At 41.9% G+C, this 25137-nt stretch overlaps 1 protein-coding gene across 4 annotated transcripts in view; it reads right to left on the bottom strand.

The window, feature by feature from the left end:
- MBP (myelin basic protein) overlaps window positions 1-25137 on the bottom strand; it is a 108157-nt gene that overhangs the window by 17144 nt on the left and 65876 nt on the right. For all 4 annotated transcript variants that reach the window (XM_021386333.1, XM_021386334.1, XM_021386335.1 and 1 more), the window contains one exon: window positions 60-490. In XM_021386333.1, the coding sequence (XP_021242008.1) occupies window positions 60-490 (431 nt within the window). The remainder of the gene's footprint in view (window positions 1-59; window positions 491-25137) is intronic.

The following is a 25137-nucleotide window of genomic DNA, read 5'->3' as shown; positions in this document are numbered from 1 at the left end:
TTTTTTTTTTTTTTTTTTTTTTGCTGTAGCTGTGCAGTTCTCTATTCCTCAGAGCTCACCTTGCCCGAGCCCCGCCGGGGAACGTGTCTGTCACCTCCAAAGAATCTGCCCAGCGAGTCAAGTAGACCCGAGTCTCTGTGCCTTGGAGATCCATGTCGAGCATGGTCTGTAGTGCTTGCCGATGCCATTTTTGATCCGTGCCGGAAAGAGGAGCGTTTTTGTGAAGCCATCAAATCCGAATTCTCTGAAGCTGCTGCACTGTCCTCTTGGATGGTCTGTAGCTCGTCTGACTCCGAGGGCCGATCTTTGAAGGTGTTGTCTTCTCTCCCTGGGGCATCTCGGGAAAAGAGGCGGATCAAGTGGGGGCGACCGGCCGTGTCAGCTGGGTGGGCCTGGGGCCAGGCATTCTTCGGGTCCGCTGTGCCTTTGGAGTCTGTCACCGCTGGGCTCTTCGTGGAGGTCCCATTGTTCTGGTTCACATCTGCCTCTCCTGCAAACAACAAGGATGAGATATGAATACAGGCCTGTGAAAAACAGCCCGGGAACAATGCTGCTTTCTTTCCACTGCCTTGAGATGGCCATTTCATACAAAACCCGTAATATGTGCAGTTGCAACGCAACTATGTTCTCTAGCAGCCTGCGAGAACATTAAGCTATCTTGGAACTGAAACTGCGGTGATGTTCTCACACAAAATTTGCAGTAGTTCTAGGTGTTTTTTTTAATTAGAAGTACTTGTAAGTAGATTAATAATTTTTTAGAAGCATAACTGAAATTCATTTTGTGTGGAAGGCTTACTGTCCCTGAGGCTTTCAACTACAAAGTCTGGACAGTCAGATTTCCAGTGCTTTCCACTGAAGACTGGAACTCTAAAGTATGCTTTTTGTCTCCTAAACAGGGGAAAGTAGTTCAAGTGACGTAGCAGGACTGAGCATTTCCCAGGGCATGCTCCCCCTCTGTGCTGTCAGAGCTTCTCCACCTGAGGGTTCTGTCCCCGCTTTGAATTCCTCACTTTGACTTCTTCAACAATGAAACAATTCCATTAACTTCATGAACAAAAGCAAAATGAAGCGCGAGAGATTTCTTTACTGCTTAAATTATCATCTCTTCAAACAAGTGAAGAATACTCAACTGTAACCTCCGCTTTGCCCGCAGTTCAGTTTTTCTCCATATGATGCCCTAGCTATCTGATGCTGAAGGCCTGGAGCAAAGCTGTCCTGTTCACATTTAGTATTTGTGAGAAGTGATAAAAAGGATGATCAGAACCCAGTGAGCACTGGCCCAAGAAAGGCTCCAAGACAGACCTCCTTGATGCGTGTCAAATGTTTGCTGCCTTCTCTACAGTTGGGTTCCAATGCATGCACCGAATTATCTGAAAAAAATCTTACAGCACAGATTGCCCTTAAGACATGCTTTATGTAGACAGAAAACTGAGTTTTTTGTTTGTTTGTTTTCTTCTGTTGTAGACTAAAAAATGTAGATGTATATGCATCCGCATTGAGGAATATGTCTTCCCAGGAACAGAAAACCAATCCAAAACCTGTTGGTAGAGTACTGCTTGAGAAGCTGCCTGAGAGCGAACACTTCTCACACACTCACCCCATGTCACAAAGACCAAGTTTTTTGGAGTTAACAAAGCTTGAAATTTCAGAGAGAAGTTCTAGTTAGTCATACGTGTTACTTTTAGGGTCTTCTCATCACCTCATTAAATCTCCCTTTGCTTTGGCCTTTGCTGCCATGAGAGGGACAGAGTCTGGCAAATACTGTTATGTTTCCTAAGTAGCCAGGGCTGCAGTACTTCAGAGCAATTTTGGACTTGACGGAGTCATTTCATATCACTTTTCCTACCCACAAGGCACTGAAGAAACCTCTTCTCAGGCTGAGAACAATTCTGAAATAATTTTAAGGGTATCAGCACAGGACAGAAATGATGGTTTCTACAAATACATACCTGCTACTTACCAGGTGACAATTTGTTGTCATCAGTTAGTCTGCTGCATTTCTACGCAGCTTCTTGTATGAAAATATATCGTGCAATTCCGCTATGCACCTTTGAAAGCTACCTAGACTATGTTAGGAAAACTTAGACTTTTCTGTGGTTAAAACACTTGGAAGTATTTCTCAGGAATACCATTGTTTAACCACTGCAAATTGCAACTTAAGACCTCATCAGTGGAGAAGAGGAAGATACTTGCTGGCAACTTGCGATTTTAGCCTTCCTGAAAAGATGTTTTTGGATTTCTTACCAGCTATTAAAACTCAACTGTTTTTACTTAATCAAATGAAAGGTAAAGCAGCAGCACCAATATGTGACACTTTCTGAAACTGCAAAACATTTTAAATAGCAACCAGAACCCTGGATCCTATACCATAATACAAATCCATTCAAGGACAGAAAAAGAAAAATGAACAAAAGAGCTATTGTATTTAATTAAATGCATTAACAAGACACCAGAGCATCTGCATACTAATATTTTTTACAACAGTTGTGCATTGTGTCACTGAATACGTGTATTGGTAAGCAACAAAGAAGGGCATTTGTGCCATAAAAGTTGCTTCTGTAAGCTGTGAAGTATAAATCTTTCTGTATGTTCTATTTCAGTAATGAAAGCATACATTTAAGTAAGTTTTCTTCTAGATTTTCTTCAAGCTTAAGTGTTCTTCAAGGTTTAAAAATACATAAATAATAATATTTGAGCTAACTAAGGAAAGTCTTCAAGTGCATTTTGAGAGAGCAATCACCTTTAGGAGATCCAGAAATAATGGAACATGCAAACATTTGCTTATAGGTTCAGTTAGAAACAAGTATTTAGACTTCTTCTACTAAGGCCCATCATAAACGCAGGGCAGGTTATACTGACATGTTTTTTGTTTGTTTCTTCCTACAATATGAAGCTCTGCTTTGACAAGGCTGTGTAAGACTTAAAACAAGCAAGAATACCCTTCCTATGACATCTTATTTGCACAAGAGAAAACTGTCAGGGAAGAAGAGGGTTTCAGGCATTATTTTTTAAAAAGATCTTACAAAATAGGTTAATTTTAAGAGTAAACACAGCACAATGCATTGCCATAGGCATTACTGGAAGACTACTACATTACACGTTGTTGGTCTGAGTGGACAAGCCATCTGTTTCCAAAATGAAGCAATACAGATGAACCAAAAAATCCAGTCTGTTAATGAAATGAAATGAATGGAAACTCCAAGTGTGCTTTCAATGAACCAATATTAAAGACAATGGGGATTAGTTTTAATAGGAGTCAGGCCACATCTCTCTGTGCTCAAAACCACTGTGCCTTAAAGCTCAACTTGGCAACGGTGATTTATCCCATCTCTTGGCAATCAAAATAACATCCCTAAATAAGCCTCAAGTTAGCTGGGACCTCTCAGCCCTGTGGTTTGAACAATTGCTACTGTCAGAATCTGTTTTATACAAAGTGCAGATGACTAGCTAGCTAGTGACAGGACAAGGGGAAGCGGCCTCAAGCTGTGTCAGGGGAGGTTCAGGTTGGATATTAGGAGAAACTTCTCAGAAAGAGCGGTGAGGCAGTGGCACAGGCTGCCCAGGGAGGTGGTGGAGTCACCATCCCTGGAGGTGTTTATGGAAAGGGTAGATGTAGTACTTAGGGACATGGCTTATTCGGCAATGTTAGTGGTAGGTAGATGGTTGGACTAGATGATCCTAGTGGTCTTTTCCAACCTCAATGGTTCTACGATTCTATGAAAGAAGAGACAGGCCAATTCAACGTTTAATTTTTTGGATATTTAATTTAATTTAATGTAATTGGAAACAGAATTCAATTACATGGTGCTCAGCAGTATCAAAAGTATCAAAGGCAAGTGTGGCAAACACTCTTGAACCTGTTAAACGTGGCTGAAGAAATGCGTAATCTGGTCAAAATTCCTGAGGAGGCTGTGCTGGCTCCCTTGGTACTAATGAAAGATATGATCCAGCTCCTAGTTTGAACCCTCACTGCAGTGCAACTCACACTAGAATGGAGTGTTTACAGCAATTAGGTTTCACTAAATAAGTATTTAGGGTGGGCAAGAAAACAGCTGAGTTAGCAGTCTTCAGTTTCAGCTGCAAAGCTTGATTTCTTCTCAGTTTGTATGCTGAGATACTGCAGACAACAAACGGCTCCCAGCCTAACTTTAAGGATCTGAGTAGAAGGCAGCATGCCATCAGACATTTTACTTCAAGAGCTAATTACCGGATTTGTCTGATGCTTGTCAAATTGTTGAAAGTCAATTCTGAACAAATATTTCTGTCAGGAATAGAATGCACACAGTACACTAGTGTGAAAAACAGTTGGTCATAGCTCTGCACAAAACCAGAACAGAACTACTGCTGCATTACGCCTCTCCACAAATAGTTTCCCCATTTGCTACACTAGCAAAACCAATACAGAGAGAAATGCTGGTGTGTATCATAACATAAATTCTCAGGAGTTCAACCACTGTGGTTAGGTAAGAGACCACTTCCATTACAGGTCACTCTCCTCCTCCCCTCCTTACCAAATCTTATCGCTTTGGGGAAACATTCCACCCAAAGATAGATGTTCTCTGTAGCTTCAATACAATGTCAGTAGCGTAAGATGAATATTTGTCTACATAGGAAACACAGCTTTTCCTATGACCTTGTCAAGCTGTAGACCAAACCTCCACAAAAATGAGAAATCATCTACTAAGCACCACATGCACTCCTTTGACTCTTCCCTCACTTCATGCATTAGACATTACAGAGCATAAGGCTCCTACAGACAATAATAAAAGGTGTTTCCATTCCACTGGCTGGCAGAGTGCTCTTGTACCCTACTCGTATGCAGTAGTTGAGTAATGGGTAAAATGGGGCACAATTTTCCTCACAAGAAAAAAGCTTAGTACTAAATATAGAGTAAGAAATGAAAAGGAAGAATCACCCAACACCTGGCCCAGTACAGACTCTTAACTAGCGACGTTACCAGCAGTGTTGTATTTACTTCTATTGAACTAGGTTGAATAAAAGACCAAGATTAATTCTGTACTACATCTTGGGTTAATAAAGATCACTGGCTAAGCCTGCAGAAAAGGATTTTCCTGCTGTTAGTAGAGGCACGACAGTTTTAGAACTGACATTTAGATTGCATTGCTGCGGCCAGATATATGAAACTTCCACTTGGAATTTCACAAGGCAAGGAGCCTGACAAACACTGCCTTCCATGAACCCCAGGTGACTTACAGAATAGCAGCTCCTAGCCAACCTACGCAGGCAGTGTTACGCTATCTTAGATCTACCGCCAGACTAAAAACTGATAGATCAAATACATGAATGGCTAGACTATTGCTAATATCTTGGCATAGCTGCTTCATGACTGAAGAAACACCTCACCCCTCCAAGCCCTCCCTGATCCCCTCCCATTGAAACAGGGCTCTCGCAGAGCAGAACTTGCCCTTGCAGCACAGCTTGCATGAAAATGCAGAAGGGTTTTGATGAGGAGAAGGGCAGTGTCAGCTCACATTCTGTCATGGAAATACATGTCTTTGCAAACTTAGCAGGAGAAAAGAATGACAGTGTCTACATTATTTATGCTCACGCTTTGAAGGAAATAAGCACTGCATTGAGTCAGGTGGAATAGGAGGGGTTATACCCACTTTTTGTGGACTTCTTAGTATAAAATGGGAGAAAAATTTTGTTTGCATAGGAGAGTAACATTCAGCAGTTCTTCCAGGCACTAATGACTACAGTATGAAAAAGTAACGACAATTCCTCTCACTTCATTTCTGATTCTAACTTAAGACGTATGACAATTCACAACCAGCTTTATTACTGAGTAAGGAATCCAATAAAATCTCCCTTTGAAATAACTAGCAGACTTCTTTTGATGGCACCTGTCAAGGAAAAGCTTGCTGGAAGTCAGAGGTGTTTGCAACGAGAGCTGCTCTTCTCCCAACACTGAGAAAGATCCATGCTGACCTGACAGTTTCTTCTTGGTCCCTTCATCACCAAGGGGAGAGCATGTCTAACTGCAAATCTGAGCTGCACCGTTTTCAGGACTTCTCTCAGCTGTATGAAACATAATTCCTAGAGCTCATGCAGCAGAGTTAGAGAAAATCTGCCTGTGAAGTAGTTTATCCAGAAGGTTACCGATAACAGAAGACTATTTACATGTATACAGCTCTTTGTATGTAAGCAGTATTGCCCAGTTTTGTGTCAGTTCCTTTAAAAACACAAGACTGACTAGGGGGGGAAACAAAAGCCTCCAATATCCTGTAAAAACAGATGATCTGTATGCAGCTGGATCTCATTTTGCTGCTCCTGGTCTGCTAATATTAATTTCCAGTCTGACATTTTGCTGCTTGTGGGACAACAAAGGACTTTTAGATTTTGAGCACTGGCCCCCATCACTGCAGTGTTCATGCAAGCTGCAGCAGTTTGCAGGGGATCTATTAGAATATGCTTAAAATAAAGACACTTATTTTCCACGTGACAGCAACTGTTTCAAGGCCATGCTTAAACAGAGGCACACTATAAAATTACAAGCAACACGGGTAGTAAATTGTGTTGTTTAACAGCAAGGATTACTTGTCTTACCTGCTTTCCTAAGTTTGCTTCTTTCATTTCATTTAGATGATGAACACCAAGTAGACGAGATCTCTATAGTGAGCAGGTGAAACTGGTGCTGCATTGTATTGTTGCTGTGGTATCCCATTTGGTAGGGTAACTAAACTGATTTTTTCAACTTCCGTGGTAAAACCAAGATACAACAAACGACCAGATGAAAACACATAAGAATGTGGCATTCATCTGGAATGGTGACACAAATAACAATGCCTAAGTCCTACCTTGTGATTTAACACACAGCACATAACTTTTACAGCCCTTGCTGACAATTTTATGATTTGAGAGGATTGGTTCTACACAACAAGTAAAAACACACCATGCATTCATTACAGCTGAGGTTCAGTGTTATCGGTCCACTGAAAGCAACTAAGTTCTACAGCATCTCTGTGTCAAAACTAGCAATGCTGTGTCAGGGATTTTGGATATACCATCACAAGGGGCCTACTTGTGGAAAAATCTTGTCTATCATCAGGCTTTTCCCCAAGGGACACGTAACTCCTAGCATCTGCATGTCAGAGATGAGGAAGCACAGTCTGTGCAGCGATAACCCAGCGCTGTAGTCAGTACACAGAGTCTGGCTATTAACAGGAAGCACATGTGGTTGCTGTGGACAGAAATGTGTTGATGCCCTGTTACCCGCTGCAAGAGGCTGTTCTGGGAGCCAGGTTTTAGACTTGATGGAGGAAAAACAACATCATACCATCCTCAAACTTGTACGCCCAGTGTTGTTTATATCTTCAAGGATCCTCTTACTAAAGAAATTTAGCACTTCATCATGCAGATGTTCAATTAAAGCAGCAAAATGAGTTGTGGCAGCAGCTGAAATAGCTTTGTTCATTATGGACATGCCAAAGGAAACAGATCGCAGACAGACAGCCCGCAATGTTTTTCAAACCGTGGTAGCAGTAGTTGCATAGCAACTACGTCTTCTCCCATTACTGATGATGCTGAAGCTTAAAACCAGAAATACAACAGGCCTTTCTTTTCAAAATTACTCTAAAAGTCACACACTACCTCCAAATTCAACATGCAAGAAGTTAGCAGGGGGCAGGGAGGAAATTGTTATCTGTGGCTGCACTGAGCTTCATTTCCTCCTCTTCCCCTGTTCTACGTGTGTTTTATATTACATGATATATATATCTGCAGTGCAGTGATGCATCATTGTATGAAATTACCAGTTACTCCCAACTTCCGAGGTCTTGCAGAAGGGTTTTCCATCCAGCCATCTACTGCCTTTACATGCAGTGCAGTTAGCTGAAGAAAGCTAATGGTGTGGGAGCACACGTAACAAAAAGAGAACTGTTCCGGGCCTTGTTATTTGCCTCCTGGCTGCGTGAAGGTGTGGTATGCTTATGAGAGCACTGAAATGAACAAATTTCACAAGGAAAAAAAAAAAAAAGCATTCCAAAAAGTTAAAAATATCCCCCATGGGAAAGTCATTTTTCGATCGAGACTGTGATTAACACCCGAGAGCTCTGCTCTCTGCCTGTTTCCACCCTGTTGGTTCTCTCTGCCCCTGGCTCACAATGAGGAGCCGGAGCGAAGCCCACACGGTGGCCTACCATTGTAGAGGAATGCAGCAGTGTAGGCCTGGCTTACAGCCGCTTGCTCTTGTTTTCCAGCAACTCTGGCATTGCCTCCCTTTGCTGAGGGTTACAAAGGAGAGTACAGAAAACAAAAAAGCCTGTGGTTGAAACCAGTGGGACTTGCTATGGCAGAAATTTGGAATCTATGAGAAGCATGTGGCAGCTCTCCATACAACCCGCAGAAGGTTTATTTTTAAAAGAAGAAAAAACAAAACTTAAAAGAATGTTATCCACCCACCAGGTTCAAAGAAAAATGTCCCTTTGTTTTTACTAGAACATACAGGTTTGGTTTAATCTTAAGCAGCTCACAAAGGATCATCCCACAGTGAAATGAGCTGGGGCATCGTTTGTAACAAACCATTTTGTGTACTCAGAGGAAAAATGAAATCACCTGTCTGATCCATCAGCATTTGTTATCATAGAATCATAGAATGGTTTGGGTTGGAAGGGACCTTTAAGATCATCTAGTTCCAGCCCCCTGCTATATGCTCACAATTTGCACAACTGTCCAGTATTAAATGAAGGATTGCTTGATTATTTATCTTTGTTACAGTCGCCTTGAGTAAGAACAACAGTTATGTTGCAAAACCTGTACATAACACTCCCGCAAAAGTGAGAGCACAGCAAAATTCCTAGCACTTCAATCAGATTGCACAACTTGTGCTATGGTTTGTATTTGCATATCAGCCATGATGGTTGTTTTTTTTTTTCTGAGAAATAACCTATTCCTGTTAGTGCAACTGAATACACAGTATTAGAGTTCTTTCATAATACCACAGCGAGTTCAGGGTCGTGACTGAGCCACCTCATTTCAGGCTCAGAGCACGATAAGCAGCATGCAAAGCCAGCTGTAGAATATGCTGTTAAAAATCATCACGGAGCTGCTTCAAAACAGCACTTGGTAACGCTACTGGGTTGTTGTTTATTGTGGTGGTGGTTTTTTTTTTTTTTTTAACGAGGGTTAAGTGTATGTGAGACAAATTATATTTATGAAGTATACCTTGCAGAATAAAATACACTTATAACTAGGTTAACCAAGTATGGTTTAAGAAACACGCTTTGATCATGACCACAGGAAACCTACCTACAGCATACGCCTATAAAGCCTTCTTTAGATGAACTGCTTTTCGGTCCTAAGGAGTAAAACTGTTTATTGGTACTCAGTTTTCCCAAGATCAACCAGCTAGACCTAACCTCAAGAAAAAACTTCACAGTAGCAACTATAGTGAGAAGTACTGAAGTTCTTTGTATGTTAAAGTAGAGAATATTAATGCTTGTAACTCCCCCCAAAATACAGTATTCATTTGATGTTTTTGTGGTATCACTTTAAAGTTCAAATTCCAAGATAGTTTTGTACAGAGCAGGCCCTGGGAAAAAGCACATTACAGCAATACGACTGCTCAGTCCTGGAGAGCACAGTGCACAATGCCAACTATTTGGTTACTGATAATTACCTGCAGGATACTGCAATCAATATACTTTAAATTTTCACATGTACTCCAGGTGTGCAATGCTGCTTCAATGCATTCCTCTCTTTTCACTCTTAATATGTTCTGAATTGAAGCTTTCACTAAAAAGCCCACTTGAACTCAGAGTCACCATTGTTAGAGAATTTGCAGTGAGCGGAGTTACTTGGTAGATTTTAGAAGAAAATTTTCAGAAGATACAATACAGTGCCATAAAGGACATTCAGATTACTATTTGTTATTTAACTATTCCCTAATATTTCTAAAAATATTTGAAATAACAGGACACAAGTAAGCCCATAGGCCGTTTTACATTCTCTCCACTTGAGTTGATTAAAAAATACTCAACATCTTCTAAAAGCCAAAAAGGGGCCATAAAGACATTTACAGCTGTCAACGGTGTCACAAATGTCTTTATGCCATGGTTTGACAACATGTGAACTGCAGTTCTCCATGGTCAGAATAATTGCACAGCTGTCAGACACTGTACTAGTCCGGCATTATCTTCACTTTTGAATTAATTTTCACCTGTAGTAAAAGGAGAGAGGAGCAAAAGTCAGTGGGTGTTTCTTTCAGTTGCATATTTGCATTGGACCAGCTGTGTCCAAGATGTAGAAGACGTATGAACCTCTGGGAGGCAGAGGCCCAGAAGACCCACATCCTCCCACTCTGCCTGCGTCAGGAAAAGAAGCTCAGACCTCTGTGGGGACAAGACCCACAGCACCTGCTGCTTCCATGCGGTGCAAGACATCAACATATCTGTGCCAGGTCATGAACTGCACCTCCAGTTCAAGACAGTTGGACTTCGTGATCTTGAAGGTCTTTTCCAACCTAGATGATTCTGTAAGATGCTGACAATGATAGACAATCCCTGTCCAACATAGAAAACAGCATGTGGTAGTCGTCTGCAACTCCAGCTCTGCCTTTGCTATGGACAGTAAAAAAAACTCCTTGCATTGTTAGGATACTGAAAACAGTGCCAGGGACTGCAGCAGCCTTTGCTATGCTTACTCTAGACCCGTAACAGTAATCATAAATTCACCTTTGATGATGTTATCTCAAGGGCCAGTCCACAGGGAATGCCCCAGGACCATGGCGAAGGGCTTTGGCCAGGCAAGTGCCCATAGCATACAGGAACAGTTAGAGCAGCCTGATTGCTTTTGTTCCTCACAGCATGTGAACTCATGGCTCACACTGCACAGAGCAGACAGAACTCCTTCCCAGTGGCATCTTGGTTTACCTTGTGGATGAAAACTGCCAGCCTGAGTCATCAACTGGTGGAGAGGGCTTTGAAGATGGTCAGGGAGATGGCAGAGCTGGCGTCAGGGTCAAAGCAAACACCGGAAACAAGCTTCTGCATAAGGCAGGAAGCTTATGCTTTGCTGAGCGGCCTTTTCTCTGGACAAGCCACCTTCACATTTTCATTCCACCTCAGGCCTCCCAAAATGTGGCCTTCACCACAAATCAAAGGGTTCCTCCACCTCCAACCTCAATGAGAACGTGCCTCTCTCATCTTCCCTGACCTTCTTCACCTCCCGGCCTTTCACTCACCTGCTAGCTGAGAAGCAGCCATCTTTGGCAGGGCAGACCGGGACAAATCCCTTTAGACACCCTTGTACTCAAAACTCTCTTCTGCAACAGCAAACAAACATCTCTTCAGTCCTTGGGCCTGGGAAAAAGTGAGCCATGTCCCCAGCTCTGGATAATATATAAAATATAATGTATAAAATTCAACACAGCTGCTTCCCCATCACTAATCCCCAACACCCCTGTGCACAACTGTAGTCCTGCTTTCTCTTATTTCTCTCTATTGTCCAGCTTTCTCAGCAAGGAAACACTGCTCTTCTTCACAGCCTGCTGCTCTCCTTCTCTACTTTGTCCCCTACGGGTGTCTGTCTGATGATTTCAGGCGAGCATGAGATGGAAACAGCAGTAGCTGGGGAGCTACCAAAGTGTAAACCGTTATACCATATTACATCCAATGAAGAATAAGAAAGGAAAATACCCAATTTTTATGGGTAACATCTTTCAAGTATCTTATATATTCCCTGGGGATCAAGCCAATGACTTTTTAAGTTAACAAGACTGTTTGGCATCTGCAGGACTCAAAACTGAAAGAAGGACCAAATAAAAAAAATAAGCATCTCTGGTATTCCACTCACTTCTAACCATTAAATACCAATTCTGAAGGGATATAAATGAAACATCAAAAAGTTCTCCATCACATATTTAGCCAGCCATCTTTTGCTTTCTTGGTTAGAGCTTCATAGATTTTTGACTGCACCGTTATTCCTGCAAATGCAACAAACTACGGAGTCATACCAGGCCAAACTCTTTGAATAAATATTTGAAACATTTTATCACCAGCGTAGTCAAATCTCAGCTACCGCTAAAATGGGAAAAAAAAGTCATTCTGCTTAGAAGATCAGCAGCTAAATGCTCATTTTAAAAATACAGTAAATACTTAGCCAGTATATCACTTCAGGGATGTTTAGCATTTCAGATTTGAGGCTTTGGCTGCTTGACAACATTTCCTCTGTACAGCTTATTTAAGTTTATTCATATTATGAGGATTCTAGAGGTGCACTTCTGAAACCATCACTCTGATCTCAGAAGATAAGACCAAATGCCAGGTTACTCAGAGGACAAATTTGCCATGCCACATCTAGAAGTCGCCTGCCAAGATTCCCCACACCAAAGCACATTAATGACAATGATGCTCCTAAGGCATAGGATCCCAAGGCTGCATGAGGCTGGTCTCACAGTTTAAGAAGTTCCCTGCTGCAAGGAACTCAGCTCCTGGGGACTCTGCATCCTCCTGCAAAGGGAGGGAACAGATTTTTGCCACCATGCTCTGCCTTGCTTTTCAAAACAGCTTTGTTTGGAGGCTGCGTAATGGACAATGCCAGCACAGACCAGGGAATTGCTGTGGCAGAAATGAGTAGGGGGTATGAAAATACTCTACTAAGACATGCAGTAAAAAGTGGGTATCTTGTTAAAATATTAGCAAACATGGTTTCAAGATCTTCATATTTTTATAATCCATACAAGAGAAAAGAAGCAGTTTGGATCATATAGCAGTGATAAATTATTCAGAACCTTCCCAGCATTTTTAATTTACTGTAAAAATTTAAGATCTCCTTGGTAACAAAATTTGGTGTCCAATGAAGTATTTGTCAGAAGGAAACTGATATGTCTGAAGAATTGATATCCGAACTGATTAAAATGTCTGCCTGTCTGTCAAAAAGACACTAGAAGGAAATCTTATCTCTGGAATTTATCACAGGGTTTACAGCAAGGCAGTATTATCTTCTTCATAACAGCCTCAAGTGCATTCCTAAAGCTAGAATAAAGAATACTTCAAACCAAGCAGGAAGTACCAGCAAATGCAGGAAGAATACAAAGAACTAAAACAGTCTGCACTGACTGAATTGGCACAGGGTCCTACAGCAGAGAAATTACTCCACAGAAAATCTAAAACATCAGCAGAGAGATCCAACTAAGACATTTGAAAGAAAGTTATCAGAAAGAAAGAGATGAGCATTTCTTTTGATGACTAACAGGTTAAAGAGAAGGTGAACTCAGAAATTGCAGACAGATAAAAATCACAGAATGTTTTGGGCTAGAAGGGACCTCAAAGCCCACCCAGCCCCACACCCTGCCATGGGCAGGGCTGCTCCCCACCAGCTCAGGCTGCCCAGGGCCCCATCCAACCTGGCTTTGAGCACCTCCAGGGATGGGGCACCGCAGCTTCTCTGGGCAGCCTGTGCCAGGGCCTCACTGCCCTCTGAGCAAAGAATTTTCTCCTAACGTCTAATCTAAACCTCACATTTTTTAGTTTAAAGTCAATTCCCCTTGTCCTGTCACCGTACGCCCATGTAAAAAGTCGGTCTCCCTCCTGTTTATAAGCTCCCTTTAAGTAGTGGAAGGCTGCAATGACGTCACCCCAGGGCCTCCTCTTCTCCAGGCTAAACAAGCCCAGCTCCCTCAACCCTTCTTCATAGGAGAGGTGCTCCAGCCCTCTGATCACTTTCACGGCCCTCTGCTGAACCCACTCCAACAGTTCTGCATCCTTCCTCTGCTGGGTGCCCCAGGCCTGGACACAGTACTCCAGATGGGGCCTCACAAGGGCAGAGTAGAGGGGAAAAATCACCATGTCTGTCTTGCAAGCAATCATCAGCACTCAGTGAGGAATAAAGAAACACATGACAAGAAGCCACATGAAAAGACTGTGGACTCTGTGGCAAACTGCAGAATCCACAACAATAGGCGTCTGGATACAAGACCTCCTACCCTGAAGGGAAGACAGTATTTGCACTTCCAATCTGATATACCACCCTGCTGCTCTCCCACACCAAGCATTCTCTCTTTGTTCCCTGCTAGTTGCCAGTTCACCCTCCCACCTCTTCTTCACTAGGATCCTGTACCAATGCGGTCGTCAATACAATCTGCTGTGCAGCCCATCCTGCTCCATGCAACTGCGATCCCTAGCCATACTGCTGGAGGCTTCAGCAGTCTTCTGGATCAAATTCACTAATTTCACCAGCAATTCACCTCTGAAACCTCTGCAGGTTGCGAAGCCTACCTGCTCAATACCAGTCAGAGCTGTCAGTAGCTAATACAGGAAGAAAATACATACTCACTTCAAAAACAACTGCAAGAGTCAAAAGATTAAAATGTTACCTCTCCTAACCTACACTGTTTAATGCTTAAAAACTGCGTACATTTTAGATATGAGGATTTACCGCAAAATCTCTAATTTAAAGAGTTTCCACTTAGGAAACAAATACTGCATGGGTTTTGGCAGTTTCTCAAATCTGGAACACTGATATTTGTCTACAATATCTAAGAATTGTCAGTGTTGCTTCACAACACATTTCACAAATGTCTTTCCAGTGATATTCCATCACTCTGTTAGGGGGATGCTACTGGACTGCCTTCTGACTGCAGCTCTTAGCCAACCTGAAGTGTTGCTGGCTTGGTACCACAGATTGAGCCACTTGGGAAACTTTGTCCGTTCTGCACTGAAAGAAGAAACCACTCACTTCTCATCCATCCCAAAGGAACATAAGTGTGCTAATAGCGATCATACAGTGATGCCTTCGCCATGTCCCAGTTAAAAACAGGTTCCTCCCTGTTTCATTTTACAACAAACCTTTTCATCTAAGAAAAACACATTTCTATACTAGCTGGTGGAGTGGACAAAATTAGAGGTTTACAAAGTAGGCTTGGAATGTCTGAGCAGCATGAAATCTCTGATTTCTAAAAGGTATATTTACAAGGTGCTTTCTAGGCTGAGAGCAAATGTGCTCTGCCTACACCTCAGTTCGAAGTCATCTTGTTTGCCATGTACTTTAGGCCACCTGGAGGCTGTGCAGCTTTGCTAAGGCATGAGGCACACCTGAAGAGATCCTGGCAAGGAACTGAAGCTTAGCACGGTGCTAATGTGGTTTTCCCCTGCCAGCAAAACAATGTAGTCAAGCTCCAGTCCCACTACATGCCTAAAGGAGACAGGAGTGTTGCACATAGACCTACTGCAGATTCCTTCTTTTTGTGGATTAATTGTTAGCACATAGCATGGGCAGTCAGTAACTCTTCAATATTATTTTCCTGGAAAATCAAAGAAAAACCAGGAGATGAGCTTAGCACAGAAGCACGCAGCTTCCATTACTTTTAAAACCCTTAAGTGCAGCGTGGCTCTTGTCCTTCATTAGAATTATTTGTTAATTTGGTGCAAGACTAAAGCTTGTGCTGTAGTCTATCAGTAAAGACAGCATACTTACATAACATAATTTTTATATGCACGTTCTGAAAACAGAAAAGTTAAACTTTTTTAGCCCTCTCATCTTTCCCCATTAATTTCTGCTTATTTCAAGGTCTGGATGGCAAATAGTTTTTAAAGAAGCCTTCTGCTGTTGGCTCTGTCAATTAAAACCATCCCATCTCCGACAAGTTCTAGACATTTCCAATTGTTAATTTTTTTGTGTTACTTCATCTTTGAGAGAAGCATTTTTTAGGGCCTTGGTCCTATCTTTCCGTACCCCAGATGGCATATTATAGCAACAAATGCCCAGAGGTGCACTATGGTTCATAGATACATATTGTAGCAAATTGAGGCATATTTAATATGGAGAAAAGCAGCAATAGCAGTAAAAAGAAATGATGGCAGTGTCAATTACCATTCCCATTAGTGCAGCCAGAAAAATCTATCAAATGAAAACAAAATTCTGCATGGAATCACTAAAGATATTCACAGTGAAACAGTTTGCTTAAATCAATATCATATTAGAAGAAAGAAATCCAGACTCTGGAAGAAAAAAAAGAACAAAAAAACACAACTGAACTCTAGGAACTTTAGATTCTTCGCTGACATGGGCCCCAAAAGAATATACATCAACTCTGTGACACTGTTAGAATACCAGCTTCAATAAAAAACACCTAACTGTACACAACTCATCTCTTATCTAAAGATATACATCCAGTGTTCAGCTGGATTTCAGCTACGAGTCCTTAGACACAGTGTGCTCTTAGTCAGAAAAAAAATCCCAGGAAATAATTAGGAAATCCCACAGCTGTTAAAGTAAAAAGTCCAGTAAATCTAGAGCTACAACAAAAGTTCATTTCTGCCCCTGAGCTAACCATCTGTTGGAACAGCATTTTAGATTTCTTCTTTAACATCTAACCCCAGCTATTTGGGGTCTTTAGAGACTCCATCCTAATCCATCGTTACAAACTTCATTACACGCTTTTAAATATATTATTAATAAACCTGTTCTCATGTAGGCAGGAAGGCTGCATTAGACATATTTTCTATACAGTAACAAATCCCTAATATTAGATTATAAATAACAAGGGCTTTTTTTTTCTAATTAAAAACAAACAAACAAAAAAATACGAAAAACAAGCACTTTTTTCCCCGCTGAACACTTGTGAGCTGTACCACAGTCCTAAATGTGACTCAATGCTATACGAAGAACAATGGTGACAAACTGTATAAAACCGCAGCAGTGATCGATGGTACTTTGCACAATATCTGCTTTTCAGTAGCAGCATTCTAAGAGTGAAAAACTGCTTGCACAGTACTGAGCCTTGTACCAGTTCGTGGGAGTTACTGCTATTAAAGAAAAGAAAAAAAAAAAAGAATGCACAAACTTTATACACACTCAAATAGCAAAATAAAGTCACTTTCTGAGTGCTGAATAAAACACTCTGTAAAAAGCAGTATTACTTCTGAGGACTAAAAGGATGGCATGAGAAAGCTACACATCTAAAACACTGTCACAGACAAGAAATGTTATGAACACATTTTTCCAAGTGTAAATTTGGTTTTCCTCTCAATGCATGGAAGATGATCAATAAAGAGGAAAACCACTCCTTCAGGAATAAGTTACAGAGCGATTCACTAGGTCACGCCAGGAGGAAAAAAACAGGGCAGTGCCCACACACAAAACAGCATTTCCCTGGTTCCCTAAGTGCAGATGCAAGCTGGGGAAGCCAGGCAATACCTTGCCCTCCCCTTTTGCTCCGCTCATGCCCCAGGCCAGCACAGGTCCCGGCACACACCTCGGCACAGTGCTGATGCTGGGAGGGGGATTGGTGCTGCACTGACCGGGTGCTCACAGCCACCAGCTGACCTGCGTCTGCCTGCAAACCACTGAGCGGTCACTACTTCCAAGCAACAGCCTGTTTGCACCCATGGGATGATAAACACGCACGTGTGCCTGTCTGTGCAAGTCACTGTGCTTTTCTGAAACTAAAAGACAAAAACTCTGCCTCAATTTTCTCAGCAGAAAGTTTTCATTTTTCTGCCTCGTAGGAAGCTGTGCAGACAACTCATGAATGATACAAAATGTTCCATAGACAGAAAATAGCTGTGTTGTCTCTGAAAATAAAAGGTCATCTATTTTCCAGGTAAATGCTTCAGGGACATTTCTGTACCCACAAGCTGTGGCTGTCTGACAAAATAAGAAGTCTCTCCTATTCACAGTCTCCATCCTATCTCTACGTGTCCTCTGGAAATATATAAATAATGCAATCTATTTATGAAGTCCCCACAATTTAGTTCAATTCTGAGTTTTAGGATGTAATCAATTGTACTGAATCATAGAATCACAGGATGGCTTGGGTTGGAAGGGACCTCAAAGCCCACCCCGCCCCACACCCTGCTGTGGGCAGGGCTGCCCCCCACCAGCTCAGGCTGCCCAGGGCCCCATCCAACCTGGCCTTGAGCGCCTCCAGGGATGGGGCACCACAGCTTCTCTGAGCAGCCTGTGCACCACAGCAGGCTCTGCAGCCCCGTTCCCCCACACATGGAATTTATCCGCCAGTTCTCGAGGTCAGCTCTGCTATGGGGTGACTGTCACCTCGGGGTCAGACTGCTGGGAAATAGCTCAGAACCCCAGGAAGGGCTGCCTAGCCTCATATCACTGTTTCATGACACCCTCAGTTACACTACAGCGACATCTGTGCCTCACGTCTCACCAAGGTGGGACCTGCCTGGTGGCTGCTGGATGGTGTCCAACCTTGACATCAACCCTGGTCCTACACTGCTCTGCTTGTAGGGGCAATGCTGGGCTGCCGTGCTGCTACCCTGGGTCCCAGTACCCACCTTGGGCAGGCCACTGTTGCTGCTCCCTCACAGTCTGGAAGGAAGAAAATACAAAAAAGAAAAGAGAATACAGTGGTTTTGGAGTTCTCCTTTATGATCTTTGGTTTTCAAATGCTACTGAAAGAAAACTGTGTTCTGTGCAAGAATAATAGAGGGTTCCATCTTGTTTCAAACTGCAATTTTGATTTATGCAGAATGGCCTTTAGCAGCTGAGTTACTTAACTACATAAATAAAATGAGACCCTTAGCAGAGGGGTTGAACCTTACAGATATTCCTTCCAGCAGCAGCAATGAAGCCCACCAGAAATAGGACTGCCTGAGAAATGAAAGCAAAAAAAGAAAGCAATCACATAGCAGTTAACAAGCCAAGACATTTTCTTCATACAAAATGTAAGTAGTTCAGAATTAGGGCAAAAACTTGCAATTGCAAAAGCCCAGAGTTCTGGCTCTTTGCCTTTCAGAAAGTGTAATTGAGAGGCATTTAATGAAACAAATTCCCTCTTCCCTGCCCACACCTCCTCTTGACAATTCTTTGCGTGACATTAAGAACAACAGGCCCAGCAAGCAACAAAGAAATCAGGAGAGACCAAATATTTGGAACAGAAGAACATCCGCTCCATTTCTGAATTCAGAATTTTCTATTCTGACAAGGAAAATATTTTCTTTGTGCCTGAAAGGAATAAAATTAAGGCCTATATTCTTTGCAGGTGGCTGACATAACTTGGTTGAAATCAGTAATTGTCAAATTATCCTGCACTTCTACTGATGGTACAAACAGCGTGTCGCACTGCATACAGAAAATGAGAAGATGCAGGATAACGTGACTTGTATGTTATCTTGGCATTTATTCAATATAAACCTGATTTGTGATTTGTTACAGTTTGACAAGATGATTACAAGTTGATGTCATGCTGGTTACATCTTTTTCTCTCCGCTGACACCTCTGCCACACTTCAGGAAGTTTGAAGCCTTTTATGAACGCAGTTAAAAGTGAACTGGAAGAGCAGCCCACATCTTACTACGCACTGGTTGTGTTGCCCTTTGAAGCAGTAAGGGGCAGGCCGAGTGCTAGGCATCACCTCCACTACCAGCAGCCAGAAGAAAGATGGCTTAACCTTTAGCCACTGTTGTGCTCGTGCTGCAGCATAGATCTTCTAGTTTACTCGAAGATTGTTTTCAGTGGTACCCAAGTCATTACAAGCTGCTTATGCTAGCGGCAGGACCTGAGACATCCACCCCCACTCACAGGTGCTTTAACAGAACTGGAGAGATATACAAATACTACCACAAATCTCAACTATTCTCCAAAGAACAAAAAAAAATGCACATCTGTACAGCACTGACATATAAGCTGAAGGACAACCGACATGATGCGCAACAGAACTACTCAATTTTGCACCCAGAATCCTTGTCACCACTAATCTGCATGCATGCATACACAGATTTGATGTAATTAGTAATTGCTAGCCTACTTGCTGCCTGGAGAAAGGCAATTCCCTTAGCAGACAAACTCTAAGTAAATGCATAACTGTCAGCTAAAGGTAAAGGTGGATGTGCTCAGCACAGCATGGCCCTGATCAGTGAATACGCCAGGTAAGGTCCTGCCTATGAAGCTTTTCTAACAGTAACAAAGAGCATGAGCATTAATAACTCAGGAATACCAGCAGCAGAAGGTTTAGCTAGTTAGGCTCAAATATGTCTTGAACAGCAGCCAGAGAAAGATTCAAAAACAGAGTTAAAAGGTCAATGATTGGAAAAAAGGAAATTTTTCAAAGAGTCTGCCTTTTCATGTTTTATAACACCAGCTGAAAAAGAGCAAGAGGCTCTGCTTTTGAAAAAATGAATACCATTGCTCTTGAATGCTGACTGGAGAGATGCCAGTGATGCCAATGATACCAGAGAAACAGCTACAGCAATGTTTTTCCCTCCTCTACAGAAAGACTGTTCGCATTACACAATCTGTAAAGTCTTAAAAAAAAAAAAACAACAACAAAAAAAAAAATGAAGTGAAACTTTTCTACCTCTGACCAAGCGTACATGCACCTAGGTACTTCACGCACCTGACAGGAATCACTCAGCACCATGCTTCAGAATGGAGTGGATCCACGCTTGGGAACCATCCACAGTATTTTCCAAGCGTTGCCTTTGATGCATCCATCACACAAACTGAAAACTGATCAAGGCTAGTCATGGTTGTAAATCTTACAGTGTCCTTATCCAGACCCCCAGTGATCTCAGTATGGAGAAACAGCGTGTCCTGTTCGTTTGTATTTGATGTAGTCAGATTATACAACTGTGCTGATATGGCATGGAATAAGAGGCAAGTTCTTAAGTCCCACCACCAGTCTGAACGTTAGGGTTTCTGTGACATGGAAACAGGGACACGCATGTGCTGAAGGGGAGGAGGAAGGGGCTGCATGCACATGAACATAAGGAGAAGCCAGCCAGCTGACTCAAGAAAAACGTCCGTGGGATCCTGCAGACCAGAGGGATTCTTTGCATCTGGTTATTCCTCCACTTCAACTGAAGAGAAAAATGCTTCTTTGTTTCTAATGGTGTATATATAAAATAAATCACTCACTAAGAATTTTAAAGTACAGAAATAAATCTTCAGATTCCAGGATCAGTTATGTGCTTGATCAGCCAACTTTCCTAACCCACTCCAGATGGGAACACTCTGGCATTGTGTCTGTCAGGAACAAGCAGCCAGGCAGGACTGAGCCAAGTACTCAGAGCTTTCCACCCATGGTCACAGCCAGTGTGAGAAACACATGGTGCGGATTTCAGACCAAGCTCCAGCTGCAGAAGGAGGAGACACACCATCTACCTACCATCCGAAATGCACCTTCCACAACTGCACCATTCTTTCGCTTCCCCTCTCTTCCAGCCCCACGCAGCTCTCTCTCTTTTTTCAGTGTGCAATGCAATACATTCACCCGGAGCAGTTTAAAAGCAAATGGCCTCCAAAAATGGAATGAAGTATTTCTTTAAAAACTATGTGGTTAAACTTGAAATACCTCCCTGTTTGGAGCGGATTTGTGCTTTTTAAGGCAAATATTGATAAATGTCAGAAAGCAAACTTTCAGCTTTGTCATTGGTATCCCAGGTTGTTCTGGCAGCTAAGTCTAATGGCAATTAAAAGCAAACAAGCCAAACGTCTAATCACCCTACCCTGAAAACAGGCTCTTTGAAATGGGTTGTGTGGAGGAGCTGGCAAGTAAAGCAATGGCTGTTGAGTTATGCCTTCGTCTACCCTTGCTAACTTAACCAGCCTTTCCAATGAGACTACAATATGCTCAAAAAAAACCAGAAGTAGCAAAACTGCAAATGAGCACTTGGCCAAGTGAAACTGGATGTTACAGACAGCTGCTGCTAGGAGTACAGATGCTTTGAGCCACTTGCTTGGCTGTCCCTAGCATTGTTCACACAAAACACCACACAGCTAGAGGCACTATTACAGTCATACTGAAAATGTTAGTGCTGTCAGTATTTCACCTTTCAGGTTACACAGTTATTTGGAACTTCAGCTCATCCAAAAAAGCCCTGTACTAATTCCCAAACGTCAACAGTTATTCTGCGTCTCTGAGCTCCGGGGCTATTGGCATTGTGCTCATTACCAACACCTGCAGGATCCAGATTTTTGTAGCCCTTCCCTTCCATTTACAATTTTGTTCTTTCAGACTGAGCTGTGAATGTGGAAGTGCTTTTGGATATTTCTGCAGAGCTCATCTCTCTGCTTAATGCTCTTCATTGTTTACAACACATATGGTTTAGGGCTTTCTCAGATACTTCAAGAACATTAAAAAACATTTCCTTTGGCTATTTCAGAAAATCCACCTACAACATGGAAATTGCTTGCTTAACAATTTTGAATCTACTTTTTTTCTGTACCAGTTTCATACTTGAACAGACAGGGTAGTATGCTGTCAATTAATCGTGCATTTTCACCTGTGCTATTTAAATTTCAAATCTGAAGCAAGATAATAGTGCACAAGGCTCAAAATACTTTAAGAAAAAGGAAAAGAGGTCAGCAGCAGACTCGGCCATTTGTTTACACCCTAAAGAAGTCTTGCAGCAGGATGCTAAGAAGACTGGCTGTGCTAACTGCCCTCCACGAGACAAAATCAGCACAGATTTCTCCCTTACAGAGCATTTTGTTGCCACCTAAAGACTTATTATTGGAGGTGTTCTGCTCTAACAGGAGAAAATAACATCGAGAGGAGACAAACGTGTGCAGCTTTTACTCAGCAAGGAGCATCAGGCACAGCTTGTGGCAGGCTTTGAAGCATGTGATTGCTAAACCCAGCAAGAGTGGTGCAAAATGTCCTTTACTGCCTCTGACATGTTTCCAAGTCAAGAACTGATAACTCAGTGTCTGAGGCACCTCTGCATAGGTCTGCAAGGTGAATAAACAGAGTTGATGGGGAAACAAACAAACAACCTACAAAAACATAAGACGATGTATAAAGAATATCAGTTTGACCCTTGATTTGATATGCACCCATTTTCAGGCTCTGCACTCCAACAGTGCAAAATCTAACAAGCTCATTTCCTTGCAGCAAATGGCTCATAGCCAACCATCAGTCTCTTTTATTACTAAACTATGAAAGATGCTGCTTTAATAAAACCTAGACTTCCGTTTTCATTGCAAGGAAAATAAAACAACATGGGAAAGTGACAACAATTTCTTTTCCATGAAGAAACGTTTAAACTCTGTACAGTGGAACCAAGTTCTTGTTAAATCAACCACCTCATTAGGGTGCAGACTACAAACATCTCCATCTACACAGAGCTCAATTTCAGACCAAAGAAGCTGCAGGCATACATCAGCTCGATTTGGCTGGGTTAAATAGCACAGCGAGGTTCTGAAGCAGAGCAGGACATAACGCTGGTCATACAGAGACAAGAGCTGAGAGTGGATTTTTCTGGACTAGTAAGAACACAAGGACTGAAGACAAACAAGATACTTTAAAACTACTAACAGAGTAAAAACTTTTCTCAAATTAGCAACAACAAGAAAACCTGATGAGAATAAACTTCAGATATCTCCTAAGACTGAAATTGATTCCCTTCCCTAGAATGTGAACATAACCCTGATGCATAGATAATAGTATAGACATGAAAGTAAAGAGATACTTTCTGTTCTGAAGATGGTAAGCTGGCAGCAGCAATCTAACGAGCCAGGAGAGAGGAAAAGAAAAAAATAGTAATAAAACTAACAAACACATGGGATATCCACATTCACTTGAAGGCCACTCTTAATCCAGTTCACCTCTCTTTTCTTCCCATCTCCCAGCACACACTGTCAAGAGCCAACAGTACGGTCTATTACATGCTTAGGAGACAGATGGCAAGCCAGCAGTGCTTTAATTTTCAGCTTTTCAGACATGCCATGTATTGCTAAAACCATTTAATACAAGTTCTGAGGGTAATCACAAAACCTAAGTACCTAATTCTCTACTAGTAGCAGCTACAGTGGCTCAGTCACAATAGATTACAAAGATCTGCGCATTGTGATGTACAAGCGGTTTGTGGTTTCTGAAACGCATCTCAGAATGCAAATACTTCAGCAGTATTTTTGTAGTAAAATAGTTTTGTCCCCACTGGTATAGTTTTACTGAAACAACTCTGATTTCCAAGCAATTACAAAGAAGAGCACCCTGTCTGACAAGCAGATTAAAGGCAGTAGATTAGATTTCAATTTCACTTGAGATTTGGATTTCTTGTATTTGTAGTACAGCGGTATATGCTGTAGTGGGAGGTCTGACCAACTTGTAGCAGAACTTACCTACAGTTGTACTTAGCATTTATTTTTAAAATTGGAAAGAAAGTGTGCTTGTACGCAGTCTCATTCTGTACATCTTAGGCTCAAAATCTGGTTAACAACTCACAGATTACGCAGACTTCTATCGGAAAAGAATACAACTTGTTGGGAATTTTTCACAGAATATTTTAAAGGATGTTTCATTCCAGAATAAGTCTCAAGTCTTGAACAGAATTTGTTCTCTCAGCAGAATGGCACAGCATGCCCTGAGCAGCACTGTTAACCCAAGTCATCCCAACAGCAATTCATCTGGCCAAGCGCGGACCATTCGTTGGCATATGGCTTGCAGGATCTCACAGGCGGGATATATCCTATCAGCTTGTTGCAAGTAAAGAAGGGCTTTTGCCTTTTTTAAAATTAAAAAAAATAGATATATGTCTAAATAACCTTAAAATTGACCCTAAACATAGGGACTTAGGGTGGTTGCTAAGGAGAGAGGAGTTGCTACAAAGCACTGGTGGTAAATCTGATCCCTGGCAGTAAAAAAAAAAAAAAGATCACAATGCAAAGACATGAAGAAAATAACGAAGGAAAATGCTGCATAAGAAGATCTGATGGAGAGAAATGGAGCAGTAGGTGAGAAGAAAATATAGGGAGGAAAGTACAGGGAAAATACTGATATGTGGGAATGGACTACAGCAGTAACATAGCACAGTCACACACTGGGAATAAGTCACAGCAAACAAGAAGAATAACATGCTGGAGAAGTGACAAGAGCATAGGAAAAGCACCATTAGTAGAACAGATTCTGTTACACCCAGAGGATTTTTTAAACTCCTGAATGCAAAGCAGGCAGGAAAAAAATTGATTGGAAGGAACAAGCAGTGGGCAGGTAATGTAAAAAATCTAACTTAGTATGTAAAAAATTTTAAACATTTAAGCTGCAGCCTATTCTGCTAATACTAAGGATGTGACAGCAGATGAGGCTGTATTCCCTGACTGCCAAACTGGTTGAATTTGAGATCAGAACAAGAAGGTAATATACAAACTCTGACTTTTCTCTTCTGAAAGAAATTATGGCAACCAGCGATTCCATTGTGCTTTGTTGCTGCATAA

The sequence above is a fragment of the Numida meleagris genome, chromosome 2, assembly GCF_002078875.1.
Source record: "Numida meleagris isolate 19003 breed g44 Domestic line chromosome 2, NumMel1.0, whole genome shotgun sequence".
NCBI classification, from domain to species: domain Eukaryota; kingdom Metazoa; phylum Chordata; class Aves; order Galliformes; family Numididae; genus Numida; species Numida meleagris.
The sequence above is the reverse complement of the archived record's forward strand: the minus strand, read 5'-3'. Positions and strand labels throughout refer to the sequence as shown.